Here is a 24,605-nt window from a genome sequence, read left to right on the forward strand (position 1 = left end):
GGGAATGCCAGGGAAACAAATGGCCCAGTAGGGGCTGTGCTCCTTGCTGCAATGTGCAGCACTGGCCAGAGCCAGGCACCACCGCCCTCACCTGCTGCTGCGCCATGGGAGCTGGGTCCCCACATCCCTCCTACCCTCCATCACACCCCACAAGCCCCGCCCACACACACATACCCTCTCTCACCTGCATTGGCTGCAGGAGAGGACAATGCGTTTCAGAGACCAATGTGTTCCAGAGCCACACACTCAGACCCCACAAATGCCACACAAAGCCCAACATACCCTATGCCCCCCACGCACAGCCACACCCCCTCACAAAGCCCCCCTTCCACACCCCACCATTCACACCCCCCCAACACAATATATAGGGCTAAGAATTCATTTTTTAATTATTATGCAATCACCTCTGTATACAGTACACAAACACAAATCATGACAAAAATACATTTTGTAATAAAATTAAAATGTTATAGTAGGTATATGACTTTTAGTGTATACTTTGTTTTTTTTCTGGTTCTAAGATGGCAACTCCCCCCTCCCAAAAGGAGTTTTCCAGGGGCAAGGGGAGGGACTTCTGGTGACAAATGTCTGGGGTTAGGAGTGGGATGCCCAGTCCCAAGATAGCAGCCACAGGGCAGGGCACCTGTCAAGGGTTGGAGCTATCAATGCAGCCTTCAATAGCTCAAACCTCATTAAGCAGTCCTCCGCCCAAAATAATTGCCTGCCTCGATCTACAGGTTCTTAATCTCCAGTGATTCATGGGTGTTAAATTGGCCATGATAAAGTATCTAAAGTTAGAAAGGTTAGAGTTCAAGATTTCAGAATTTTTCACCTCTACCATACAGCAAGGCATTCTGCATACAAGCAGTGTTCATTTTATTTTTCTTAAATATGTGTTTGCTGTGGTAAGAAAGACACAGAAGTGTCCAAAGCTTGCAGAATGTACTTTCTTAAAGCTTATTTAAGAAGTATTTTGTAGGTGCTCATTAACACATGGTCAAGTGCTCATCAGAAACCAAATGGCCAAATATCAGGGCTTTTGGAAAATTATCACCCCTTCCTTTCTTCAAGCCATACAATCTGATTTTAAATTAAGCGACTAAACTTTCTACTTCTACTCTGTAGCTCAATTGGACCCACACATTTTCAGGCATGCTATAAGAGTTCAAATGAAAGTCATACTGAAAATGTTATGATATTAAAATAGAATCCACTATCAAGTATATGTTACAATTAATAAGGAGTTTTGTTGTATTAAGTAACATGAATTGAAAAGCATGTCTGCAAAGGTATATCAAGAATCAAGGAACACCAATTAGAAATAATCAAGAAAAATCAGAAGCTGCCAGGTTTCTAACACAGTCTCTGCAGTAAGACAACATAGGCTGGGGATAATTAAGAAAAAAAAAAACAGTGGTTCTTAATGAACAGGGAAAATATCACCAGCTAAAAAAACCTGGAGGTACTAAAGAAAGAGCAGAGGCAGATTATGAATTGGAGGAGAATGGTTTAAGGAGAAATATATTACCAATTAAATGAAATGGGATAAAGATACTCATGTTAATTCTACATACAGGCATACCTCGTTTTATTGCGCTTCGCAGATATTGCGTTTTTTTACAAATTGAAGGTTTGTGGCAACCCTGTGTCGAGCAAGTCTATCGGCGCCATTTTTCCATTGGTTAGCATTTTTTAGCAATGAAGTATTTTTTAATTAAGGTATGTACATTGTTTTCTTAGACATAATGCTATTGCACACATAATAGACTACAGTATAGTGTAAACATAACTTTTATATGCACTGGGAAACCAAAAAATTCATGTGACTCGCTTTATTGCGATATTCGCTTTATTGTGGTGGTCTGGAACCGAACCTGCAATATCTCCGAGGTATGCCTGTACTGCCTTTCAGTACTGACTGAATGCTTGATAAAGTGTTTGAGAATACTTCGGCTTCAGTGGAGCTGCACTACAGAGCATAGCTGTTTTCTTGCCAATACTGTATAAGAAATAGAACGGAGTTAAAGAAAAGCCTATCCTCAACACGCTAGAAATTGTGCAGTGTATTTATATATCAAATTACTTCTGAACTGTCTTTCCCTATTCTGTTTAATTGATTTTTGCCATACAATATCTAACGTGTTACCTATTCCAATCTATAAATGCCCATAGTAAGTATACCAGGTGACAAGCTGATCGTTGACATCTATTCCAGTTCAACTTCTAACTGAACTGTTTCAAGGAATTGTGTTGCCTGAACACAACAGAAATACTAGCTTGCCATGTCTTTACTTAGAACTACTAGTGAAGTTTAGAGCTAAACACAAGTAAGCATGAAATACCAAAAATTCTACATACAGGAAAGAAATCTAGCTTTTGTAAAGAATTAGGCCAGTTATGCTCGTATTACCCAATTATTTTTCATCTGTTTATACCATCATCCACAAGTGCATTTTGTGTTTCATTTTGAATTTAAGAACAGTCAAGCACAAAAGACTGACGTCACTTTGGATGAACAATATCCATCTAGCAAGGAAAAAGGTAATTTCCCCTTTCCAAGACATTTGCAAAATAGTCAGATGGAGAAATTAAGAAACAGTTTGCTAGTGCAAAACTGTACAAGAAAACATTTACTTTGTCCACATTTTCTAACAATATACAACCAAATTTACAAATTTAATTTAAAAATACATTTTTCTAAAAATAAGAGTTGTCAAACTATTAAAAAATTTGACTGTGATTAGTTGTGCGAGTAAAAAAATTAGTTGCAATTAATCACGATTTTAATCTCACAGATAAAAACTCAAAATTATGTGCAGAAAAACTCAAAATTATGCAAAATTATGGAGGTACTTGGTATGGGGGTGGGGGGGTCCCCTGCACACCCTGGCAGGATGCAAGATACTGTGGGTCCGGAGTGAGGGGAAGCACTGGAGCGGCTATGGCTTGGGATTAAGAGGTGCACACACACAGTGCTGCGCTGATAAGTCTGTGGAGGGGAAGGAGCGGGGGAAGAGGCAGATCGTGGCCTCCATGGTGAGGGAGGGAGTGGGGCGGGGGTGAATGGGACCCTGGGGCTGGGGCAGGCCATGGGACAGAGATGTGGGAGGCTCATTCAGGGGCAGCTCCCCACCACTGCACACACCCGAGGGGAGGCATAGGGGGCATGTGCCCCCCAATTTGTACACAGGGCAGAGGCAGGCTGCCTGCTGCAGGATGGAGCTCTGTGCCCTGTTTGCCCCAGGAGCCATGCGACACTATATTGAGTCTCCCACCAGGTGGGCAGGGGACATATGGTGTGGCCAGTGCGCAGCTCCCAGGGCAAAGGCAGCAGGATACTGCATACCCCTACCCCCATGCCTCTGGATGAGCCTCCCGTGGCTCCAACTACCTGCCCTGGTCCCAGGGCCCCATTCACCCCAGTGCCTGCTCCTGGCCCCTACCCCACTCACTCCCTCAGTAAAGGGGCCTTGATCTGCCCCACTCTACCCCACCCTATCCTCTCCCTCTGCCCCTCCCCCTCCACAGACTTAGCAGCACAGCGCTGCTCTACGCACAGCATGCAGTCTGCGGCTGCTCATGTATGTCTGTGTCTGTGGGTGGCCTCCCCATCTGCTGCAGCAGCCTGGAGACTGCACCTGGGCTGCTCTGTGGTCCTCTGGGCAGCCTGAAGGCGGTGGAGTGGAGTCAGGGCACAGGCTCCAAAACCATGTGTGCAATTAACACGTTAAAAAAAATTAATGCAAGAACTGATTGAGGCATTATCTGCATACGTTAACTACAATTAATTGACAGCCCTACTAAACATATATTCAGAAATCATCCAGGTTTCAAGAGAAAATGAAAGGGAATCTGAACAGCGTGCTATGTGTCATAACACACATCGTCCCCAAAATAGTTAGTATTGTTCTAATGCATCTCTCTCAAGAGAAACCATGAGCGTACAGATGTTCAGAATTCTTCTCTCAGAGCAAAGATGGCTGTTCTAGGAGAAAAATAACCCAGGGACAACCACGGTTAAATCACTTCCAAGAGAGTCCTCTGGGACAGCAAATATCTGTATGCAAGCTCTTCTGAGAAAAGCCATACCACTGTCCTACAGCATCCGATGGTACTTTGCTCCCACTACCCAAGAAGACAAAGTGTCATGCACTGGGCTTTGCTGCTCCAGCCAAACAAGGAGCAAAACATGCCCCTTTCGCAATCCCACACTGTACTGCAAAGAGACATAGTCTGTTTCTGAGCTAATCAGAGCTGCCCTACGCACTGTTGCCGTTCTCTCTCTGGGCAGACGGAGTCTGCAAAGCAGGCTGAGATGTGTGCACAGAGGTGCCTTGGCTACTCAGCATCAGCCCCACAAGGTCTCTGCTCTTCAGGGGCTCAGAATTTAAACCCATGTATGCAGCCAGTGTTTTGACTTCTACGTCCCAAATAAGACTTACTTGTCAGTGCAAGTCCCATTCAGCCATAAGAACTGTAACAACAGAAGAACTGGCTAATCCATCTAGTCTTCTTTGCAGACAACAGCTTATAACTTGATCCTTCTCTACAATTAATTCCATGGACTATTGTGTCACCAAGTTGAATTGGTGACATCCAATATGTCTCTTCTGGTATAAGAGACATCTATGGATGCTTGCATCCATAGAAGCTTCTCAAGTAAATCTCAGGATGTCATCCTCCTGCTGTACTCAGCCTTGGTAAGACCGCAGCTGGAGTACTGCATCCAACTCTGGGCTCCACAATTCAAGAAGGATGTCAAGAAGCTTGAGAGAAATCCAGAGGAGAGCCACGCGCATAATCAGAGGGCAAGAGAACAGGCCTCATGAAGAGACACTGAGAGCCACGGGACTCTTCAGTCTGGAAAAGTGCAGGGTCAGGGGGGACCTGGTGGCTGCTTATGACCAAATCCTATTTTATTTTCTTTATCCTAGTCATTTTTTACAAAGCCAGACCTTTGCTGAAATAACTCACAGTTTACAAATCAACTACTCTCACTTGGAGAAACATTAGCTGTTGGGCTGAGCTATCAGGCTTAGTTTAATGAATGCAGCATTTCATACACTAGCTTTTACTTATTCAAGTTAAAAAATATTGAAGCCTTTTATCTTATCCTCTGTGCCGGGGCGGGCAATTATTTTGGGTGGAGGGCTACTTACCTGGTTTTGGCAGGCTGTCGAGGGCCACCTTGACAGGTGCTCTGCCTCTGGTCACCACCCTGGGACCAATGTCCCAATGTTTTGGGACCAATGTCCCAGGGCTAGCACCAGTGGGGCCCAAAGCGGGGCACAGGCTGGCAGGGGTCTGTGGAGCCAGGCTGGGCTGCACCAGGAGGGAGAGGGGGGAGCTGGCCCAGCTCCACAGAGCCCTTGCTGGCTGGGACCCCATGCTCCTGCCACCCTATTCTGGGCCCTGCTGGCACTGGCCCCGGGGCACCAGTGCAGGCCCCGTGCTCCCACTGGCTCCCTGCCCACTCACTCCCTGTGTCCCACAGCACAGGTGGGGGGCAGCGCACAGCCCCAACCCCCTGCTTGCCAGCAGGGAAGAAGCTGGTGCTGAGCATGGGGAAAAGCAGCCCCTCACCCGCCCCATGACCAGCGTTCTCTGCTACAGGCGTTTGCAGCCCGTGTGGGGCTGTCCAGAGCAGGCACAGGCAGTCCCACACGGGCTACAAGCAGCTACAGCACGGGGAGCTGGCCATTGGGCGAGCGAGGGACCGCTTTTCCCTGTGCGCACCACCAGCTTGTAACCCAGCCCTGCTACCAGCCTGGGCTCCAAGCCGACTCTGGGCTTACCTGTAGGCGGCAGCAGCTGCAGCCCCCCTGCTTGCCACGCTGGGCAGTGTTGGCGGCTGCCTGCCCAGAGCTCGTATGCTGGGCAGTCCACAGGTGGTGGTGGCAAACACTGCCCAGTGCGGCAAGCAGGGGGGTCGCAGCTATTGTCTCCATGCACAGCCTCGACTGGCAATCCTGGAGTCAGCATGGGGCCCAGGCTGGCAGTGGGGCTGGGTCACAAGCTGGTCCTGAGTTCAGGTGGAGGAAAAGCAGCCTGCCTTGTGCCCTGCACTGCAGCTGCTCACAGCTCAGGTGGAGCTGGCTGTGCCTGCTCTGGACAGCCCCATGTGGGCTGTGAGCAGGGCACCAGCCACAGGGTAGGCGATGGGCCACTTTCCTCCATGCTGGGAAGGAGCCCAGGAAAAAAGCTGAGTGCAGGGAAAAAATGGATCCTCCCCTGCTCCCCCTGCTGCAGCTGCTCGCAGCCCACAGTGCTGTCTGGAGCAGGCACAGGCAGCCCCATGCGGGCTATGAGCAGCTGCAGCATGGGGCGCTGGTCACAGGGCAGGTGAGGCACTGCTTTCCTCCAGTCCACACTCAACTTTTCCCCAGGCCACTTTTCCGCAGGCTCCTTCTCTGCCCGGGGTCCTCCCCTGCCCTTGCCCCCTTCCCCATGGTTCTGGCATGGGGCAGCCACATGGTTCCAAGCCCAACTGGCTGGGGTGGGCAGGGCCAGGCAGGCCCTGCTGTTGTGGGAGACTGCTGGTCTTCCCCTGGGTCCTACTGCCCTTGTTTTTTGTCATTTTTGACAGGAACCAAGGGCAGATGAATATTAATTTTCTAAATTTTTTAGGGGCCCTATGCGCTGGATAGACTGGCCTCGTAAGCCATATTTTGCCCACCCCTGCTCTGTGCTATCCCATAAATTACACATGAAGGACATTCTGAACAAATTCACTAGATCTCTTTTCATTAAAAAATTGTTAAATTGTTTTTACATAAAAGTATTATCATCAGTAAATCTAAACTATTGTTGAAGTGCAAAACAGATTTTGGAAAAAAGACAAATGAATTCGTTCTTGCTTCCAACAGTAGAATATAAATTATCTCATAATTTTAAACCTAAATGCCAAGAACACCAGCTGTACTAAAACAGACTCAAGAAAAAGGAAAATGAGCAATTAAATTACCTGAAAAAAGGATGTGCCTCTGAATAATTGAACTCAGGCTCTAAGCCTGACCTAGCGCCCACTAGGATTCACTAAAAATGCTGTTTCCTTATTAGTACTATGAAAAATTCATTAGCTTACACAATGCATGAACAAGGAGACAGTGAACACTTTAAAAGAGTCTTCTAGTTTAAGAAAAACATGCTTATTCATCTCTCTCCTAAAATGTCCAATGTTGTTATTCATGAACTCCTACACCTTTGTGCTTCTCCACTTTCTTTTATACCTTTCCATTTCAGTTCTCTGAAAGTTCAGTTACCCACAGAACTACCACTAAGAGAGATGGACAAAATGTAAAAGTAGCTAAGATCAACTTACTTTACCTTCTAACGTAGCCATTGTGATTGACTGTGCAGAAAAACTACCGAGCTGCAAATACCCATCCATCCTAGAGAACTCTCCCCATGCACCTTATGACATGCTCGTGATACAAATCGTAATAGAACATAAAAAACACAGCCAATAAGACTCGAAAAAAATCCATTCATTGTTGGTGAGTAGGAAGCTTCTATTGAAGACTTGGTCTTTACAAGCTTTCATTAAAAGGGTTCCTTGCATGAGTGCAAGACATTGTTATGCTGTTGCTTTAAACCTGCATATGGACAGCTCCAATGATGCCAATGCAATAGCATCGGTATCATTTTGCTCAGCCTTGTTTCTGTTTCGCTGTTTTCTTCCCAGAGCAGTAAAAAATCAACATCACTGATGCAGCTTGGCCAAGCACCAACTAACAGCAACAAGCTAGTGGCCTTCAATGAAAGCCTGCCCTACAGACTTCTGCATTAACTGAGGAAGCCAGGTCTGCCAGCAGGAATTTTTCTTCCATCAAAACCAACCTAGGTCCCCCCAGCCAGAGTGGTGAACTAAGCTAACAAAAGCTGCCTTCTGCTGGCAGAGCTGCATCTGCTTTGGAGTTTTGCCAACAGACATGTCAGTCATGTGCATTCAACTTTTCCCACCCCTAACAGACATAACTGTGCTAACAGAATTTTGTAATGTAGGGTCACTGCCCCATAAGCAGGTAAGTTGATACCATAGCTAAAATCCCACCTTGCAGAGAGCCAGATAAGAGAGCAGCATAGTTGAGAGCCCACCTTGGAGAGAGTCAGGTTAGAAGATGCAGCCATCATGTAAGCAGGTTAGAGTAGCGAAGTACACCCAAAACAATTAGAAGGCTGGAGAAAAGTGTTTCAGGGTACAGCTTGTAGCCATGTTGGTCTAAGGACATAGGCAGACAAGGTTCTTTGGGTAAATCCAAAATCTTTTATTAGAACAACTAAAATACTTGGGAAAATTCTTTTTTCCAAGCTTTTGGGTACAAATGCCCTTCTTCAGGCTGAACCCAAACAACGCTGTCTGCCTATGTCCTTAGATGAAAATGGCTACAACTAGACCTATGAAACATGGAAGATACCACATTTTGCTGAAGAAAATTGTGGCATTTTTACTTTGCACCGCTGAGGAAAGACCAATCTTAAAATTAACCAGACACTGGTTAAACTAAGTCTGCCAGGGGGGACTACTGCCATTGCTGCCCCGCTGAGCAACCCTTGCAAAGGCAGCAGGTCAAGGCACTTAAGGGAACCCAGCCCTGAAACGAGCTGTGGGCAAGGCAAGGGCCCCTAAGGGACACTTGTCTGTCTGAACACAAATGCCAAGAGATTGGGGAATAAACAGGAGGAACTTGTCTGCATGATTAACACAAATAATTACAATGTCACAGGGATAACGGAGACGTGGTGGGACTCCACCCATGACTAGACGACAGGTATAGACGGCTATACCATGTACAGGAGAGATCAAGTGGACAAAAGGGGTGGGGGCGTAGCTCTCTATGTCAAGGAAAGCTACGTGTCCCTGCAAGCCGATAAGGGGGCGACCAGGGTGGACGACTGGAGACCCTCTGGGTTAAAATCCGTGGGGAACACAGCACAGGGGACACAATGGTGGGAGTCTATTCATAGTTTCATAGTCTCTAGGGTCAGAAGGGTCCTGAGCAGATCATCGAGTCCGACCCCCTGCCATGGCAGGAAAGAGTACTGGGGTCAAACGACCCCAGCAAGGTGTACATCTAGCCCCCTCTTAAAGACCCCCAGGGTAGAAGCCAGCACCACTTCTCTTGGAAGTTGGTTCCAGATCCTAGCCGCCCTGACTGTGAAGTAGCGCCTCCTGATATCTAACCTAAACCTACTCTCTGCCAGCTTGTGACCGTTATTCCTGGTCACTCCTGGCAGTGCTCGGGGGAACAGTGACTCCCTCAATGCCTGCTGATCCCGCCCCCCGACTAGTTTATAACAGGCCACAAGATCCCCCCTCAGCCTTCTCTTTTGGAGGCTGAACAGGTTCAGGTCCCATAGCCTCTCCCCATAGGCCCTGCCCTGCTGCCCCCTGATCATGTGAGTGGCCCTCCTCTGGACCCTCTCCATGTTGTCCACATCCCTCTTGAAGTGCGGAGCCCAGAACTGGTACTCCAGCTGCGGCCTAACCAGTGCCGCATAGAGGGGATCACCTCCGTGGACCCACCTGACATGCATCTGTGGATGCATGAAAAGGTAGTTGGCCTTCCTGACTGTAACCCCACACTGCCGGCCCATGTTCATCTTGGAGTCAACGATGACTCCAAGATCCTTTTCCGCCTCTGTATTGACAAGAATGGAGTTCCCCAGACTGTAGGTATGGTGCCAGTTGTTCTTTCCCAGGCGCATCACTTTGCACTTGTTGGTGTTGAATCCCATCCTATTCTTATCCGCCCGCCCCTGTAACCTGTCTAGGTCCGATTGCAGCCTATTCCTCCCTTCTAGCGTGCCCACATCCCTCCACATCTTAGTGTCATCAGCAAATTTGAACAGGGTGCTATTTACCCCCTCATCCAAGTCACTGATGAAGATGTTGAATGGTGCAGGCCTGAAGACCAAGCCCTGCGGAACGCCACTGCCCACACCCCTCCAAGTCAAAAATGACCCATCCACCACCACTCTCTGGGTGTGGCCCTCCAGCCAGTTGGCAACCCATTTGACTGTGTGGGTGTTGACACCACAGTCCCTCAGTTTCTTAATGAGAACAGGGTGAGAGACAGTGTCAAAGGCCTTCTGAAAATCCAGGAAGACTATGTCCACTGCTACCCCTGCATCTAAGGACTTGGTGATCTGGTCATAGAAGGCCACCAGGTTGGTCTGACAGGACCTGCCGCTAATGAACCTGTGTTGATTACCCCTAAGCATAATCTCGCCTGCTGGCCCCTCGTGGATACGCGCCAGAATAATTTTCTCAAAAACCTTGCCCAGGATTGAGGTAAGACTAACTGGCCTATTGTTTCCCGGTACTCCTTCCTCCCCTTTTTGAAGATGGGAACCACACTGGCCCCAGTCCTCTGGCACCACACCAGAGCACCACGAGTGCTCGTAAAGCCAATGACCTCAGCCAATTCCCTCAGTACTCAAGGGTGGAGATCATCCAGACCGGCTGATCTGAATACATCCAGTTCTTCCAGAAGTTCCCCAACTAGTTCCTCACTAACCCTTGTCCTAGGTGCACCTCCCCTGGAGTCTAAGGGGAGGCCCAGATGGGTGGTGGTTGTTCCAGTCCCTGCTCAGGAAAATGGAGGCAAAGAAATTGTTAAGTATGTTGGCTTTGTTGTCTGATGTGACGACCAAAGCCAACATATTTAATGATTTCTTTGCCTCTACTACAGACCTCCTACCCTATATCAAGAGTTTGACCAGGAGTTCACCAGGGAATTGACTGAAGATGCATGCTCCCAATGCATGGTTGTCATGAGAAACTTCAACTACCTAGACATCTCATGGGAAGAGCGCTCAGCCAAATCAGAGCGATCACAAAGCTTTCTCTCATGCGTGGATGACCTCTACTTGACGCAAGAAGTTGACGGGCCAACGAGAGGTAAAGCACTGCTTCACCTGGTACTGGCTACAGGGGATGACCTAATCAGTGACTTAACGATCAAAGGGAAGCTGGGTGGCAGTGATCATGAGCTGATCACCTTCACCATCTGCCACAAAGCTGGCAAGTCAGTCAGCAATAGAGAAGTCCTTGTGTTCAGGAAAGCTGACTTTGACAAGCTCAGAAGGCTTGTAGGTGAGCCCCTAAGGGATCACGACTCAAAGGGGAGGTGAGTTCAGGATGAGTGGTTGCTCCTCAAGAGAATGATCCTGGATGCACAAGCTAAGTCTATTCCATCTCGGAGGAAAGGCAGCAAAAGGGCACAGCTCCCTTGGCTCTGCAGGGAACTAGCGGATGTCCTGCGTCTAAAAAGAAAGACCTACAAAGGATGGAGGACTGGTTCCACCTCCAAGGAGAAATATTCTGCACTGGTCTGGACCTGCAGGGAGCAAACTAAGAAAGCCAAGGCTGCAACTGAATTCCAACTAGCTAAAAGTATCAAGAACAATAAAAAGTCCTTTTTAGATATGCGGGCAGCTGGAGGAAAAGCAAGGGCAATGTCAGACCCCTGCTAAACCAGATGAGACAACTGACGCACAGGCAAAAACCAACTTGCTAAATGGGTACTTTGCATCAGTTTTTCACCAGTCCCAAGGGACGCCCCTGCCCATTACAGGACAGGAACACCTGGGTGAGGATGATTCCTTACCCTCCATCAATGCTGACCTTGTGAAGGAACACCTCGAGAGGCTGGACACCTTCAAGTCAGCCGGCCCTGACAGCTTACACCCCAGAGAACTCAAGAAGCTGGCAAGCATCAGAGTTCAGCCACTGGCACAGATCTTAAGAGAACTCCTGGTGCTCTGGAAAAGTGCCTGAAGATTGGACGAAGGCCAATGTGGTGCCTATCTTCAAGAAGGTGAGGAAAGTGGATCTGGCAAACTACAGGTCCATCAGCCTGACCTCTATTCTGGGGAAGGTCTTAGAAAAGATTATTAAAGAGGCCATTCTCAACAGACTGGCTGATTGCAGCATCTTGAAGGATAGCCAGCATGGGTTTGTTGTGGGTAGGTCTTGCTTGACCAGTCTTATTTCCTTTTATGACCAAGTGACCTATCACCTGGACAACAAAGAAGAGATTAATGTTGTATATCTTAATTTTAAAAAAGCCTTCAATCTGGTATCCCAGGATCACCTCTTGGCAAAACTGGCCAACTATGGCCTCAGCTTCACCACGATCTGCTGGTTGGGGAATTGGCTTCATGGTCGGACCCAGAGGGTGGTGGTTGATGCAAGTCAATTGTCATGGTGCCCTGTGACCAGTGGGGTTCCCCAAGGCCTTGGGCCTATACTATTCAGCATCGTCATTAATGATGTGGACACTGGCATCAGAAGAAGACTGGCCAAGTTTGCCAATGACACCAAACTCTGAGATAAAGCCTCCACACTTGAGGATAGGAGGGCCATCCAGGCTGACCTTGACAGGCGCAGGAAATGGGCGGATGAGAACCTGATGGTGTTCAACACCGAAAAATGCAAGGTTCTCCACCTTGGGAGGAAAAATCTGCAGCATGCTTATAGGCTGGCTAGCACTAGATGAAAAGGTCATGACTGACCACAAGATGAATGTGAACCTTCAAATGTGATGTTGCAGCTAGTAAAGTGAGCAAAATGCTGGCTTGCATCCACAGATGCTTCTCAAGCAAATCCCAGGACATCTTTCTCCCATTGTACTTGGCCTTGGAAGGCCACAGCTAGAGTATTGAGTCCAGTTTTGGGCTCCACAATTCAAAAACAATGCAGAGAAGCTTGAGAGAGTACAGAGGAGAGCCACATGCATGACCAGAGGTCAGGAAAACAGACCTTATGATGAGAGGCTGAGAGCCATGGGACTCTTCAGCCTGGAATAGCGCAGGCTCAGGGGTGATCTGGTGGCCGCCTATAAGTTTATCGGGGTGTTCACCAGGATCTGGCAGAACATCTGTTCACCAGAGTGCCCCACTGGATGACAAGATCAAATGGTCAAAAACTCCTTATGTTTCAGGCTGGACATAAGGAAGAACTTCTTTACTGTCCGAGCCCCCAAGGTCTGGAATAGACTATTGCCAGAGGTGGTTCAAGCACCTACTCTGAACACCTGCAAGAAACATTTAGATGTGTACCTTGCTGGGATCCCATGATCTCTGCTAACTTCCTGCCCCTGGGGCACAGGGCTGGACTCGATGATCTTCCGAGGTCCCTTCCAGCCCTAATGTCTATGAAATCTACTTACTACCTAGATACCAGCAGGAACGGCAGGACCACCTGTAAAGAGAATAGAAAGACAATCTGGGCATCAACCTTCCCCTTTTCCAGAGTGCAGCATATCTCATCAGCAAGTGACCCACCACCCTCATCTTTCCAACTGGCTTCAGGCTTTGGAGGGTATCAGCCTTGGGGCTCTGAGATGCAGTGCAAGAGTCTCACACAAGAAACAAGGTTAATTAGGGGGCTCTGTCAGCCGGGTCCACGTGTGACTGAGGCACGGGCTCACTAAAGGAGGTAACAGCTGAAGAAAACAAGCATCGGAGACCCAGTAAGGGGCGTTTTGGTTTTACTGAAGTTACCCAAGGGGGGGGAGGCGGCTTTTCAAACAAACGAAGCCGGAGCTGGGACTACAACGGACGAGGGGAACGCGGCTCTCCGCTCTCGCACCCTTTAGAGCAGGGGCGTTCAACCTCCGGCTTGCGGCACCGTCTCCCGTTGGTGGAGCCCCAGCCTCCGGCGCCACATCCCAGGGCCCGACCGCGGGGCAAGGGGGAAGGGACTTGGCGCGCACTCACCTGCCCGAGTCGGGCCCTGACTCTCTCGCCGTGGCACCCGGTCACCACCGCACGCTGCGCATGCGCGCCCGCTGAGCGCGACGACGACGTCAGCAGGCGGCGCCTGCCGCCCCCACGCAAGTAAGACCATGGCGCTGAGCGCGGCAGGGCTGGCGGCCCCCCGGGGGCTCGTGTGGCGAGTGCTGCTGCGCTGGGCTCAGAGCAGCGCCGGGGCCGGGGCCGGGGCCGAGGTCCCCGAGCACGTGGTGCGGGTGCCCTGGGCCGCGCGGCAGCAGCAGCGGCGGCGGCGGCAGCGGCAGGTGGCGACGGGGCCGGCGGTCCCGACGCGGGCGGGGAAGTTTCTGCTGTGGAGCCGGCGACAGGAGCTGAGCCAGCCAAGTCGCCTGACGCTAGGCCGCTGGGAGGCGCCGCGCCTGGTGTCGGCGGGCTGGAAGCACCGGCTGTCCTGCGGCGACTACTTCCAGTTGGAGCGCGCCCAGGACTTGGCGCCGGCGCTCGTGCCGCCGCAGGCCGAGGGGGGCGACGCGTCCTTCGAGGCGCTGGGGCTGGAGCCGGCGCTGGTGTCCGCCCTGGACGCGCTGTCCTTTGGGCGGCCCACTGCCGTGCAGCGCCGCACAATCCCCGCCCTGCTGCGCGGCCGCCACGCGATCTGCGCCGCCGAGACGGGCAGCGGGAAGACCCTGGCCTACCTGCTGCCGCTACTGCAGCGGCTCCTTGCGGGGCCCCGGCCCCAGCTGCGCTCGGGACAGACTCCCAGCCCCCTCAGCCTGGTGCTGCTGCCATCGCGGGAGCTGGCGGAGCAGGTGCGCGCAGTGGCTGCCTCCCTGTGCCGGTCGCTGGGGCTGCGGGTGCGGGAGATCGGCGGGGGCCGGGGCATGGGCAACGTGAAGAGGCAGCTGTGTGCGGAGCCCTCCCTGGACGTGCTGCTGGCCACGCCGGGGGCCCTGTGCAAGGCACTGCGGAAGCAGATGGTGACCCTGGAGCAGCTCAGCTGCCTGGTGCTGGATGAGGCTGACACCCTGCTGGACCCCACGTTTGTGGAGCTGGTGGAGGAGGTGCTGGCACATGCTCCCCTGACCTGCACCCCCCAGGATTTGACTGATCTGTGGGATGTCAAAACCCAGTTGGTGGTTGTCGGAGCCACCTTCCCGGGAGGCCTAAGCCGGCTGCTGAGCAAGTTTACTGACATTGGCCACTTTGTCACACTTGTCAGTCAGAGCCTGCATTGCCTCCTACCCCACATTCAGCAGAAATTTGTCCGGATCAAAGGCAGAGACAAAGTGTCTGAGCTGCTGCAGCTCATCAAGGTCCAGAGCCCTTCCAGTGGAGCCCTCCTTGTCTTCTGTAACAAGGCCCCCACAGTCAACTGGCTCAGCTACATCTTTGATGATCACAAAATCAAACACTTGAGACTGCAGGGCCAGATGCCTGCAGCCGTGAGAGCAGGTATCTTCTCTGCCTTCCAGAAGGGAGAGAAGGACATCCTTGTCTGCACTGATTTAGCCTCCCGAGGACTGGATACCAGCCGCGTGGAGCTGATAGTGAACTATGACTTCCCAGACACCCTGCAGGACTATCTCCATCGGGTAGGGCGTGTTGGGCGTGTGGGAAGCCAGAAGCCTGGATCTGCAATTAGTTACGTGACACATCCATGGGATGTTGACCTGGTGAGGAAGATAGAGACTGCAGCCCGGAGAAGGACTAGTCTCCCGGGTATGAAGACTTCCATTGATGAGCCTTTACCTGAAACAGACTCAACTCAGACTGCCAAACAGCAATGAACTTTGTGTCTGAGTTAGACTTAGGCTCCTAATAAAGGCTCACTGTTATACTTAATACTAACACTCTTATGTTTGTGACCCAGAATGTAAACGTGATAGCCAAAGAATTTAAGCTTTTAGTTGCATCATGACCCAAAGGTGTATTGATTCATTTCAGTTGTAGCGGTTACTTTGCACTTTTGGAAAATCAAATTGCAGTAACGTGCAACAGGTAGTTAAAATGCTTTTAGGGAAGGCTTGAAATTTGACATTCTCCATTTCATTGCTTTTGATCTATTTGTTTAAAGCTCATTAATATTAAATTTGATGTAAATCAGGTCTATTTGGATAAAAAAAAAATAGGTTAAGATTATGTAGTCACTATAATCCTGAAATTTTTATTTCATTAATATTCTAATATAGGTGGCTAGCTACATTAGCCTGATGTCAGGCAGAAGATAGGGTGGGGCAGCACCCTTGAAACTGGTTCAGAGAGGCATGAGTTTTCACAGACAGCAATCTACTGTGTCAGATGCTAGGAAAGGACTCCCATTTCTATCTCTCTGTTTCTATCTTGCTTACCTTCGGGCTGTTCTGATATAATATTAGCAACAGCCAGGAACTGAATATTAGGTGAAGGTTAAAATAACAATTATTGTGGAAATATGTTGCCTCTTCCCTCAAGTGTGTAAAAGGTTATATATCTGGTATAACTATTGTAAATTAAGGTTTGTTTATCTCCAGCACAGATGGGTGTAGTGGAAGTTTCTGGATCATAATCTAACCTTCTATCTAAACTCTGACGTTGCAGAAAAAAACTATCTCCCTAGGTCTACAGTGTCACAGTACAATACAGATACAGATGTTTTTTCCTAGAAATACACACCAGGTATTTTGAAAGTGGAGCTAGCATACCAGGGAAAGAAATCAGAAGGAAAATGCTGGTTAAGTAGTTTGTACTCCAAGGTTACCCCCCAGTAGTACATTTGAAGTATTTTATAGGTTGAAGAGAGAGGCCTTTCACACTTCCTTTATGAAAGTTCTTTTGCTTGTTTTTTATTATGTATTCAGACTCTTTAATTGTTGAAATATTAGGGTAAGTAGAATTACTGTGGTGAGACGAAAGTACTTCTCAGAGTGCCATTCACGAGTAAATCAAAGCACTGTATAAAGGGGGGTCATAGTGCATCAGGCACCCGGAGATGAAATGACTTGGTCATGGTCACCAAGTAGGCCATTGATTGTACTGGAAATAAGATGTAGGTTCCATGAATCCTACTGTGGTACACGGATATTTAACACCTAAATAAAACTCCTTTGTTAAAAGAGTTGGAGTCAAAACTGTCCCCCTTAATTCTTTGAGAGCCAATGTAGATTCTGTGTTCCCTCCTTTTGCCTCTTCCAAGCAGCTGCACTAAAAGCATCATGGACTGTGTGTCAGTCTGCAAGGTGAAGGAGTAGGAAAATAGGGGAGTGAAAGGTATTGTTGAGCTCTCCCATGTCTGCGCTCAGAAATAAGTTTTAATGGATGAGGACAGTTTTACAATTTTGTTCAAAGTCTGTCTTCTCTGACTCCCCTGCATTATGTCATGGACTGAAAAGGAAATGCTTTGACCAAATACTGCCTATAGCAGTGTGAGTGGGCAAGTTATTGCTTTTGAATGGAATTGTTTTCTGGTGAGTGGCTTCATTACTTGTCTGATTTTTAAGGAAGTTAAGCCCTATTTTTGGGTTTTTAGTCAATTATTAGTGTTAGAAAACAAAATTTTGATACATAGCTGAGATTTATTACAGATCCTTTCCCACTTAATCCATCTTTCTGTGCACGTGCTTATATCCCCTCTGTCAACTCAGGGGTGTGGAAAGTGCTAATATGGTCAAAAGACTAATTATTGAAAAGATCAGAACAGGATATTTCTGTGTTATTTTTTTGCAAGGGAAATTGTGCAGCTTGAAGGCATTTCATTCTGGTCGCTGGGGAGGGAAAAATCCCCACTGTGGATAAAACCTTTCATGACAGCCTTTAGAATAAAATCTGTAATGAAAACTAGATGTTGGACACTAGTAATCTATTCACATTACAGCAGTGAGAAGAACATTGTGGGGAATCTTCAAGCTGTAGTGTTCTTTTATTCCCAGTTGGTAAAGAGATGACTGGAATAGCAATGCAGTAAAAGAACCTGGCAACCCTTGTATTTTGACTACATTAAGCATTATGTGCCGCTTGTCATCCACTGTGAAGTTAATTGCAAATTTTTGTCTGTATATGTGCATAGGAAGAAACAATACCAAAGATCCATGGCAGTATGCAAGAAGAACCTTTTGGGTATAATTTATGGGATGGGCTAAAGCAATATTAATATTTTCAAGTGGCTTCTGCATGGATGTTACTTGTATTCTAGCAACCTCATATTAATTCCAGAAGGAGGTTGTGCACTGAAACCTTACATTTCAACTTCCTTAAAATAACTTTATTTCGTTGTCTGTTCTGTAGTCCTCTGTTAGCTACAGTCAGCTCACACAGTTTCTTTTTACCATCTTGTACCATCTTTACTTTTCCCAAAGCCTGACAAAGGGACTTGGATCCTGAAAGCTTGCAGAAAAGAACAATTTTCTGTGATTTTCCAGTTGGTCTAATAAAAGGCATCATTTTGGAACCAAGGGTTCTAGTTTTTTGTATTACTCAAAGCACTAAGCAAATCAGACCCTCTGATTCTGCCACTGGATTTACTGAAACCAATCACTGAGGCCTAGTCTGCAGTATAAATTTGGTCAGCTGGGAGGGAACGATGAGAGGGAAGCAGCATGTTTGTTCTTCAGCTTGAAAACAAGTCTCGGCAAACAAAAAACAACATGCAGTTAGAGTTCAGGTCTCTGTTATGGTCCATAATAAATGGTTCACTGAGAGAGTATTTCAGGATATGATTGCCTCTTTCCAGAGGTGGGTAAGTGTTTCTGATATAGGACAACAGTTAAAGTTGTTAAACAAGTTATGTCACAGCATTCCATTGCATTAGCCCATGCATGTACGTGCTAACAGTCTCTACCAGAATATTTTTGACTGCTTAGATTTAATGGCTATGCCCCGACCTGAGCAGATGGAACTGACCTTGTACACACAAAACTAGTATGGTGTTTTGGAATCAAAGTACCAGAGTTTTAATTTCCTTCTGTATTGATTGTACAAAATGGATCCTGGTCATTTGGTTGGTAAATGAAACTGTCAGGACAAAATCCTTTTTTTTTTTTTTTTTTTACTGTGGATCTACTATCTTATACTGAAGAAGTTGAGTGATATAAGTTCATACAGGTGTCCCTAACTTTATGCAGGTTCCTTATGTGCACATTCACTCTTATGCGGTGACCTTTTTATACCAAAAATTCCTTATATGCGAGGTAAATTCACTCTTAAACAAATGGTGTGGTGGACGCCCACAGTCAGATGCTTTGTGCGTTGCAGGAGTTACGTGCACCAAAATACAGTCTCCTGTGTGGATCTGTGCTCCTCGCTCATTGTCTGTAGTGCGTTTCTGTAGTTGCCGTCCCCATTATGGCTTCTAAGCATCCCACTTGCTTATCTCCTGCCCCCTCCCTGGTCCATCAGTGAAACCGTCACCACCTTCTCTTGTCACGAACTAAACATTCACCACCATCTTGTGCTTGTGTGCGCTGTCTGCCATTGATGAGTACCAAAATTGTCTTGTAAAAGTGGTAGAAATGGGTCTGGGGGTCAGTATAGTTGAGGTCTTGGAACATATCTCTATTTGTACATTGTAAAGTGGGTTCCCTTTATGCAGAATTGAGTTATGTACCCTTTTCCAGGAACACATGTACAGCATAAAGTGAGGGTCCCATGAGATACACATCCCTGCCTCATGGGCTGCACCCCCCACAAGTGTTCACGGCACCTCAAAGCTGTTTGACATACTGCAATCTGCACGTGCTGCTGTGCACCGTGCTGTGTTGCTAATTTGCAACATGACAGGTTTTTTTTGATGCAGATCCTGGTATCAAAAAAAGAAGCAACCTGTAAAAAATGGTGCGGGACATGGCAGCAGCATGTGCTGCTAGAAATGGGAGCCTAGCTGGTCAGAGCCACACTCTGGCTGCTGGCCAGGCTCTGAGCGGCTGGCTCAACGCCACTGCTGGCCCAGGAGGCCCTCCAGGATTCCTGGTAAGGCTGCAGGGGCCAGTGACCCCAGCCTCCCCTATCCCACCTGGGTTCCTTTGCCTTGTGCCAGAGTGCATGTGCTGGGGCGTGCTGTTTTTCTCGCAGGAAATGCGTGCACCTGCACGTGCATGCTTGGTGGGGGACAAGTCCATGGAGGACAAAGTGAGCCACACAGACTCTGTTTGATGTGGTTACATAGATGTCAATTCCTGACTTCTAATCTTGTATTAAATTGGTAGACTGCTGTCTTCTAATCATTACACATTGATATCAATAGTCCGCAAAGGTAATAAGAACAATATATTCCATCCATTATAGATAAGAGAAGGATTTTTATGTGGAGGGAAATTTTTTAAAACCTGCATGTTTTCTATCAGAGGTTTCTGATTATACCAGGTTCATAAAGGATATTTGAGTCTCAATTGTTATAAGGGTAAAAACTATTTATAAATACTACAGGCTTAAATGATTGACAGATGCTATAAGTAAGCTGTAGACATGAGTGGTATATATTATAGATGACTGCAAGCAAAACAGTTTAAACTATTATACATGGTTGTTAGTAACTTAGTAGCCTCTGGGATGATCATTTAATCCTTTATAAATCATTAATTGATTGAACTTTAATAGTCTGTGATTGATGAAACTTTAATAGATGGTGATAATTTAGAACATTTATGAGACCATTGGTCAAACTTCATGAATCCCTTCAGTAGCAGATCATCTTATGTGAGTCAGTTTATCCTAGCTCAGTCTAAATTGCTGCACACAGTATTTTAATGCAGTATTGTCAAATGACATAATTACATAACAATGAGAAATAAGATTGTTCCAGCCAATTTTACAGAATGAACTAGTGACACTTTTGTATGTTTACAAATAGCAGCTCTTATCAGTAATGCTCAGTATGGATGATCCAATCAAATAGTGACTGTGGTACAATTCTATAAAATGAGGCCTTTTCTCTTAATTTCAAGTGACACACTGTCCAATAAAAGCATCTGGATAGATATGCTTTACAGTACATGTACCAACAAAACTATTTGTATGCAGTATCTTCAAAGAGAGAAAGAATGACACAAAGGCTATGGGTGAATAAACTATTATGTGTGCACTTCTGCCACAAGGTAAATGAAAGATAGGCTGCAATAGCTTTGCCCTTATTGGAAGAGTGCTTAGCAAATCTGTCTCATTCATATAGACCAGTACTAGAGGCAATAATTAATATTATCAGTTGCATTCAGGTGAATACTAGCATTTAATCCCAGAAGTATGAAGGCAATAAAGAGATGCCAAATAGAAATGCACAGATCTCTAAGAGCAAATTGTGGCTAAGGTTATGCATGTTCTTCCTGCTCTTCTTAAGGAAATCCTTTGTGAAGCAGGAAGACCTAATCAAAGCTAATGAATTCAAAATAAGCCCAACCAACACAACCTAGAAACACTAATGCCCTGACATTAGTTAAGACACAATATCACTGAACACTTCAAGGCTCTTCCTTAACTACTACAAGTAATTTCTCCAATATTACATTTCCACTTGTGTTTAACCTCATCACTGACAGCTTTTTTTTACAACACAGGTCTGTGTTGTTTCCTTTCTGATTAAACTACCTTCTATATAAACTTCTGTCTCAACATCTTTATAGGGATCTACAGATACCAAAGATTTCATAGAACCCATCACCAGGATATCCAAGTTCCATAGGTTTACAGAATCCAGTGTTTAATAGGCCATGACAACCAGCTCTGTGAACTGTTTTCAACAGATTTATGGAGGGCTGACTCCTGCAACGCTACTGATTTAATGAATGAGTTATTCTTACAAAGCACATGCTAATCTTGAATTAAATCAGTAGGAGTCAGATTTTTTTACCCATTTTTTTTTAACATTAATTTCTTCTGAAAGAGATTCCTTTTTGTATGCCCAGTTCACACATTAGTTGTTGAATGGGTGGTGGAGAAGTTCTCCATACGTATTCTCACCAGCTTCTCAGCAGGAACTGGCTTCAGGAGGAACTTGCAGGTGAAGACTTGCTGACAAGCCTTGCGGAAGTTCTCAGAGAGGAACGCATAGATGATAGGGTTAATGCAAGAGTTCCCATATGCTAAGCAGTGAGAGATAATGCGAAAGGTGAAGGAGATATTGTTCAGAGGAAATTGCCCAAACTCTGCCCACATGGTGATGATGTGATGTGGCAGCCAGGAGATCAAGAACACAGCAACCACGAGTAGTACTGTCTGTGCTGTCTGGAAAAGATAAAAACAATATGTTAAATAATATCATTAGTGTTTGAGAAGGCCTCTTCTGAACATGAGTTATAAATTAGGTTTGTGTCCCTAATCCTATTCCCAACCTTTTGGTGGCAAAGATTGCACTAGCCCCTGTTGGATCAGTGATCAAATCCCATATGACACATTGCTTTATTATTATTAATCACATATTTTACAGTAATATCTAAGAGTTGTTATCCAGTCTAAAATGGTAAATAAAGACAGTGGTTGATAGTTCCTACCTACAAGAGCTTACATGGGAGAGCTGTGGGCTCTCCCATGCAGTTTCTGGGCAAGGAAGGTGCTTCAGGAAGCAGTAAGGAGGGGTTGGGAGTCAGCTGGCACCCATTTTACTCCCTCCTTCTCAGTACAGCAATTTTGGCTACTCCTATGTGTGTTTCTCAAACAGGCAATTACTTTGGGCAGAGGGTTGCTTACTGAGTTTTGGCAAGCCATCGAGGGCCACATGACAGGTAGCCAGGGGCAGATGCATATTAATTTTCTGAATTTTTTAGGGGCCCTGCAGGCCAGATAGAATGGCCTGGTGGGCTGCATTTGGCCCACTCCTGTTCTAAAATGTTAAAAGTGACACATTTGTTTTGTTTCAGGGTTTTGGGGTTTTTTTAATTCTATACTGCAGCAATACTTCTCTTATGAATAGTGCCTCTGAGTTTGCTTTCCTAGGCCGGATACAGACATGCAGACATGTGCAGTTAGTGAGGCCCCAAACTGCACACCTGGTAAGTTAAAATGTGCCCTGTGCTGCAAATTTGCAGTGTGGGGGCAAAATTTGCTACAGGGAAGTCCCAGTAGCAAAAAAATCAAAAAACCACTGTCAAGAAAAGCAGTATGGCACATACTACAGGAGTGTCCAGAGGTTCAGTCCTTCTGGGAGATGCTCAGACTGCTGGCCAGAGCATCTCCTTTCTAGTTCCACACCGGCTCCTCCAGCATTCCGGGAGCTGGGAGGAGAGGGGAAATGGCAGTTTCCCCAAAGCGGGGCTTTTTGCCCTGCTCCAAAGCACACATGTAGGGTTGTGCACTGGGACAAAAAGTAGTGGCTTCAATTTGTGCAGTTACTTTTTTTTGCTGCTCAAGAGCATGCCCCTGCATGTGGGGATATGCCCCAAGAGTTGAATGATAGCTCCTGTGAACAGTACAGAGGATGACTTCTCCTGTCATTGAAATTCAGCAATGATGTTTTAGTTCAGTGCAATGGAATCATTTGAGGTAGATCTTACCCACAGTTAAATTACTGCAGGTGTAGATCTAGCTTTTTTCTCTTCTAATAAAGTCAGCCCCATTGTAGTACCTACAATGCTGGGGTTCAGCAGTCTCAAGAGGAAGAACACAACCTTTAGTTTTGCTGCATGCTTTCAGGATGTTTCCTATCCAAGTACTCATATGATTCATCTCCACTTCTCTTGGTTGCCTAAACCAAAGGAGGATGATTGCCTATACCAAACTGATGAGGAGGCAGAATATTGTGTTCTGCAACAAAGCTATGAAACAAAGTTCTAACACATGGATTTCTGATACTCCAATGACAGAGGTAGTTCAAGGATAAATTGATTTGTGGTTTTTATCTGTGAAGCTGCTCTTGAGGTAATGGGCAACTAAATGGCAAAAGAAATTTAGTGTAGATACGTATAAAGTGATGTCCATGGGCAAAAATAACTCAAAATCTACCTACTTTATGATAGGCTCTACATTAGCTGCTACCACACAGAAAAGAGATCTGGGAGTCCTTGTGGACAGTATTCTTAGAACAACAGCTCAGTTGGCATCAAAAGGGCAAACAAAATGTTAGTAGTAAGAAGGGAGGTTTAAACAAAACAGATAGTACCATTATGCTCCACTATAAATCCCAGTTTTGCTCCTCATACTTCAAAAAGGATATAAAAAACTAGAAAATTAGAACGGCAACAAAGACAAAAGTGGTTTGGAGGGGCTTCCATATAAGGAGAAGCTAAGGAGGCTAAGCCTACTCAGTTTAGAAATGAGACACTTGAGGAAGGATATGATAAGGATTTATAAAATACTAAATGGTAAGGAAAAAGTAAATAGGAGTTTATTGTTTACTCTTTTATGATACAAGAACTGGGGTTCAAAATGAAACTAATATAGGGGTAGGCAACCCACAGAACAGGTGCCAGAGAATGGCTGAAGGCCTTTTGTTTGGCATGGGTGCCTCCAGGCGGGTGGTGGGGAAATGGCTGGGATTGCATTGCCACAACCAAGATTGAGCCCCTCATGGCTCCCCTGCTATGTGCCCCTGGCACACCAACATCTTACAAATTGAGGTTGCAGGTATTTTTGGCACTCTGCCCAAACTTTTGCTGATCCCTGAACTAGTAGGTAGTAAATTTTAAAATAACAACAGCAAGTTGGGTTTTTTGGGGTTTTTTTTCCACACAGCATGTAATTAAAGCAGGGGTGGGCAAATTACAGGCTATGGGCTATATACAGACCACCAATTGATTCTGTCCAGCCCAGGGAGCCAGCAGACCCCAGAGCTGCTGCCTGCCTGTTGGCCAGATAGAATCAATCAGCAGGCCCATAAGCATTGGCTCTGGCTCCAGATATGCTGGGTGGAAGTAGCTGTGCCCACCCATCCGCCACCCCTGGCACCGCATGGTAGCCTGGGAGATGAAGTCTGACTAACCCTGCAGTTC

At 46.7% G+C, this 24,605-nt stretch overlaps 3 protein-coding genes across 11 annotated transcripts in view; 1 reads left to right on the plus strand and 2 right to left on the minus strand.

Moving 5' to 3' along the window:
- DUS2 (dihydrouridine synthase 2) overlaps positions 1–13,758 on the minus strand; it is a 67,911-nt gene extending 54,153 nt beyond the window's left edge. For 2 of the 5 annotated variants that reach the window (XR_002101214.1, XM_019535686.1), the window contains exon 1: positions 11,613–11,636. Coding sequence is in view for 1 of the 5 variants with exons in the window: in XM_019535686.1 (XP_019391231.1) it covers positions 11,613–11,619 (7 nt within the window). In the remaining 4 variants the exon portion in view is untranslated. Of the gene's footprint in view, positions 1–11,612; positions 11,654–13,175; positions 13,208–13,725 lie in introns of those variants that run through there. The other 3 variants (XM_019535687.1, XM_019535689.1, XM_019535688.1) reach the window with 3 other exon arrangements.
- An 86-nt stretch (positions 13,759–13,844) lies between these two features.
- Positions 13,845–16,836, plus strand: DDX28 (DEAD-box helicase 28). The gene has a single exon (XM_019535685.1). The coding sequence runs from the start codon at positions 13,854–13,856 to the stop codon at positions 15,504–15,506; it is 1,653 nt and encodes a 550-aa protein (XP_019391230.1). The 5' UTR covers positions 13,845–13,853; the 3' UTR covers positions 15,507–16,836.
- A 3,579-nt stretch (positions 16,837–20,415) lies between these two features.
- LOC109310497 (galanin receptor type 1-like) overlaps positions 20,416–24,605 on the minus strand; it is a 45,041-nt gene continuing 40,851 nt past the window's right edge. For all 5 annotated transcript variants that reach the window (XR_002101219.1, XR_002101216.1, XR_002101218.1 and 2 more), the window contains one exon: positions 20,416–21,906. Coding sequence is in view for 1 of the 5 variants with exons in the window: in XM_019535693.1 (XP_019391238.1) it covers positions 21,589–21,906 (318 nt within the window). In the remaining 4 variants the exon portion in view is untranslated. The remainder of the gene's footprint in view (positions 21,907–24,605) is intronic.

This window comes from Crocodylus porosus, unplaced genomic scaffold (assembly GCF_001723895.1).
Source record: "Crocodylus porosus isolate Cpor-Errol unplaced genomic scaffold, CroPor_comp1, whole genome shotgun sequence".
NCBI classification, from domain to species: Eukaryota; Metazoa; Chordata; order Crocodylia; family Crocodylidae; genus Crocodylus; species Crocodylus porosus.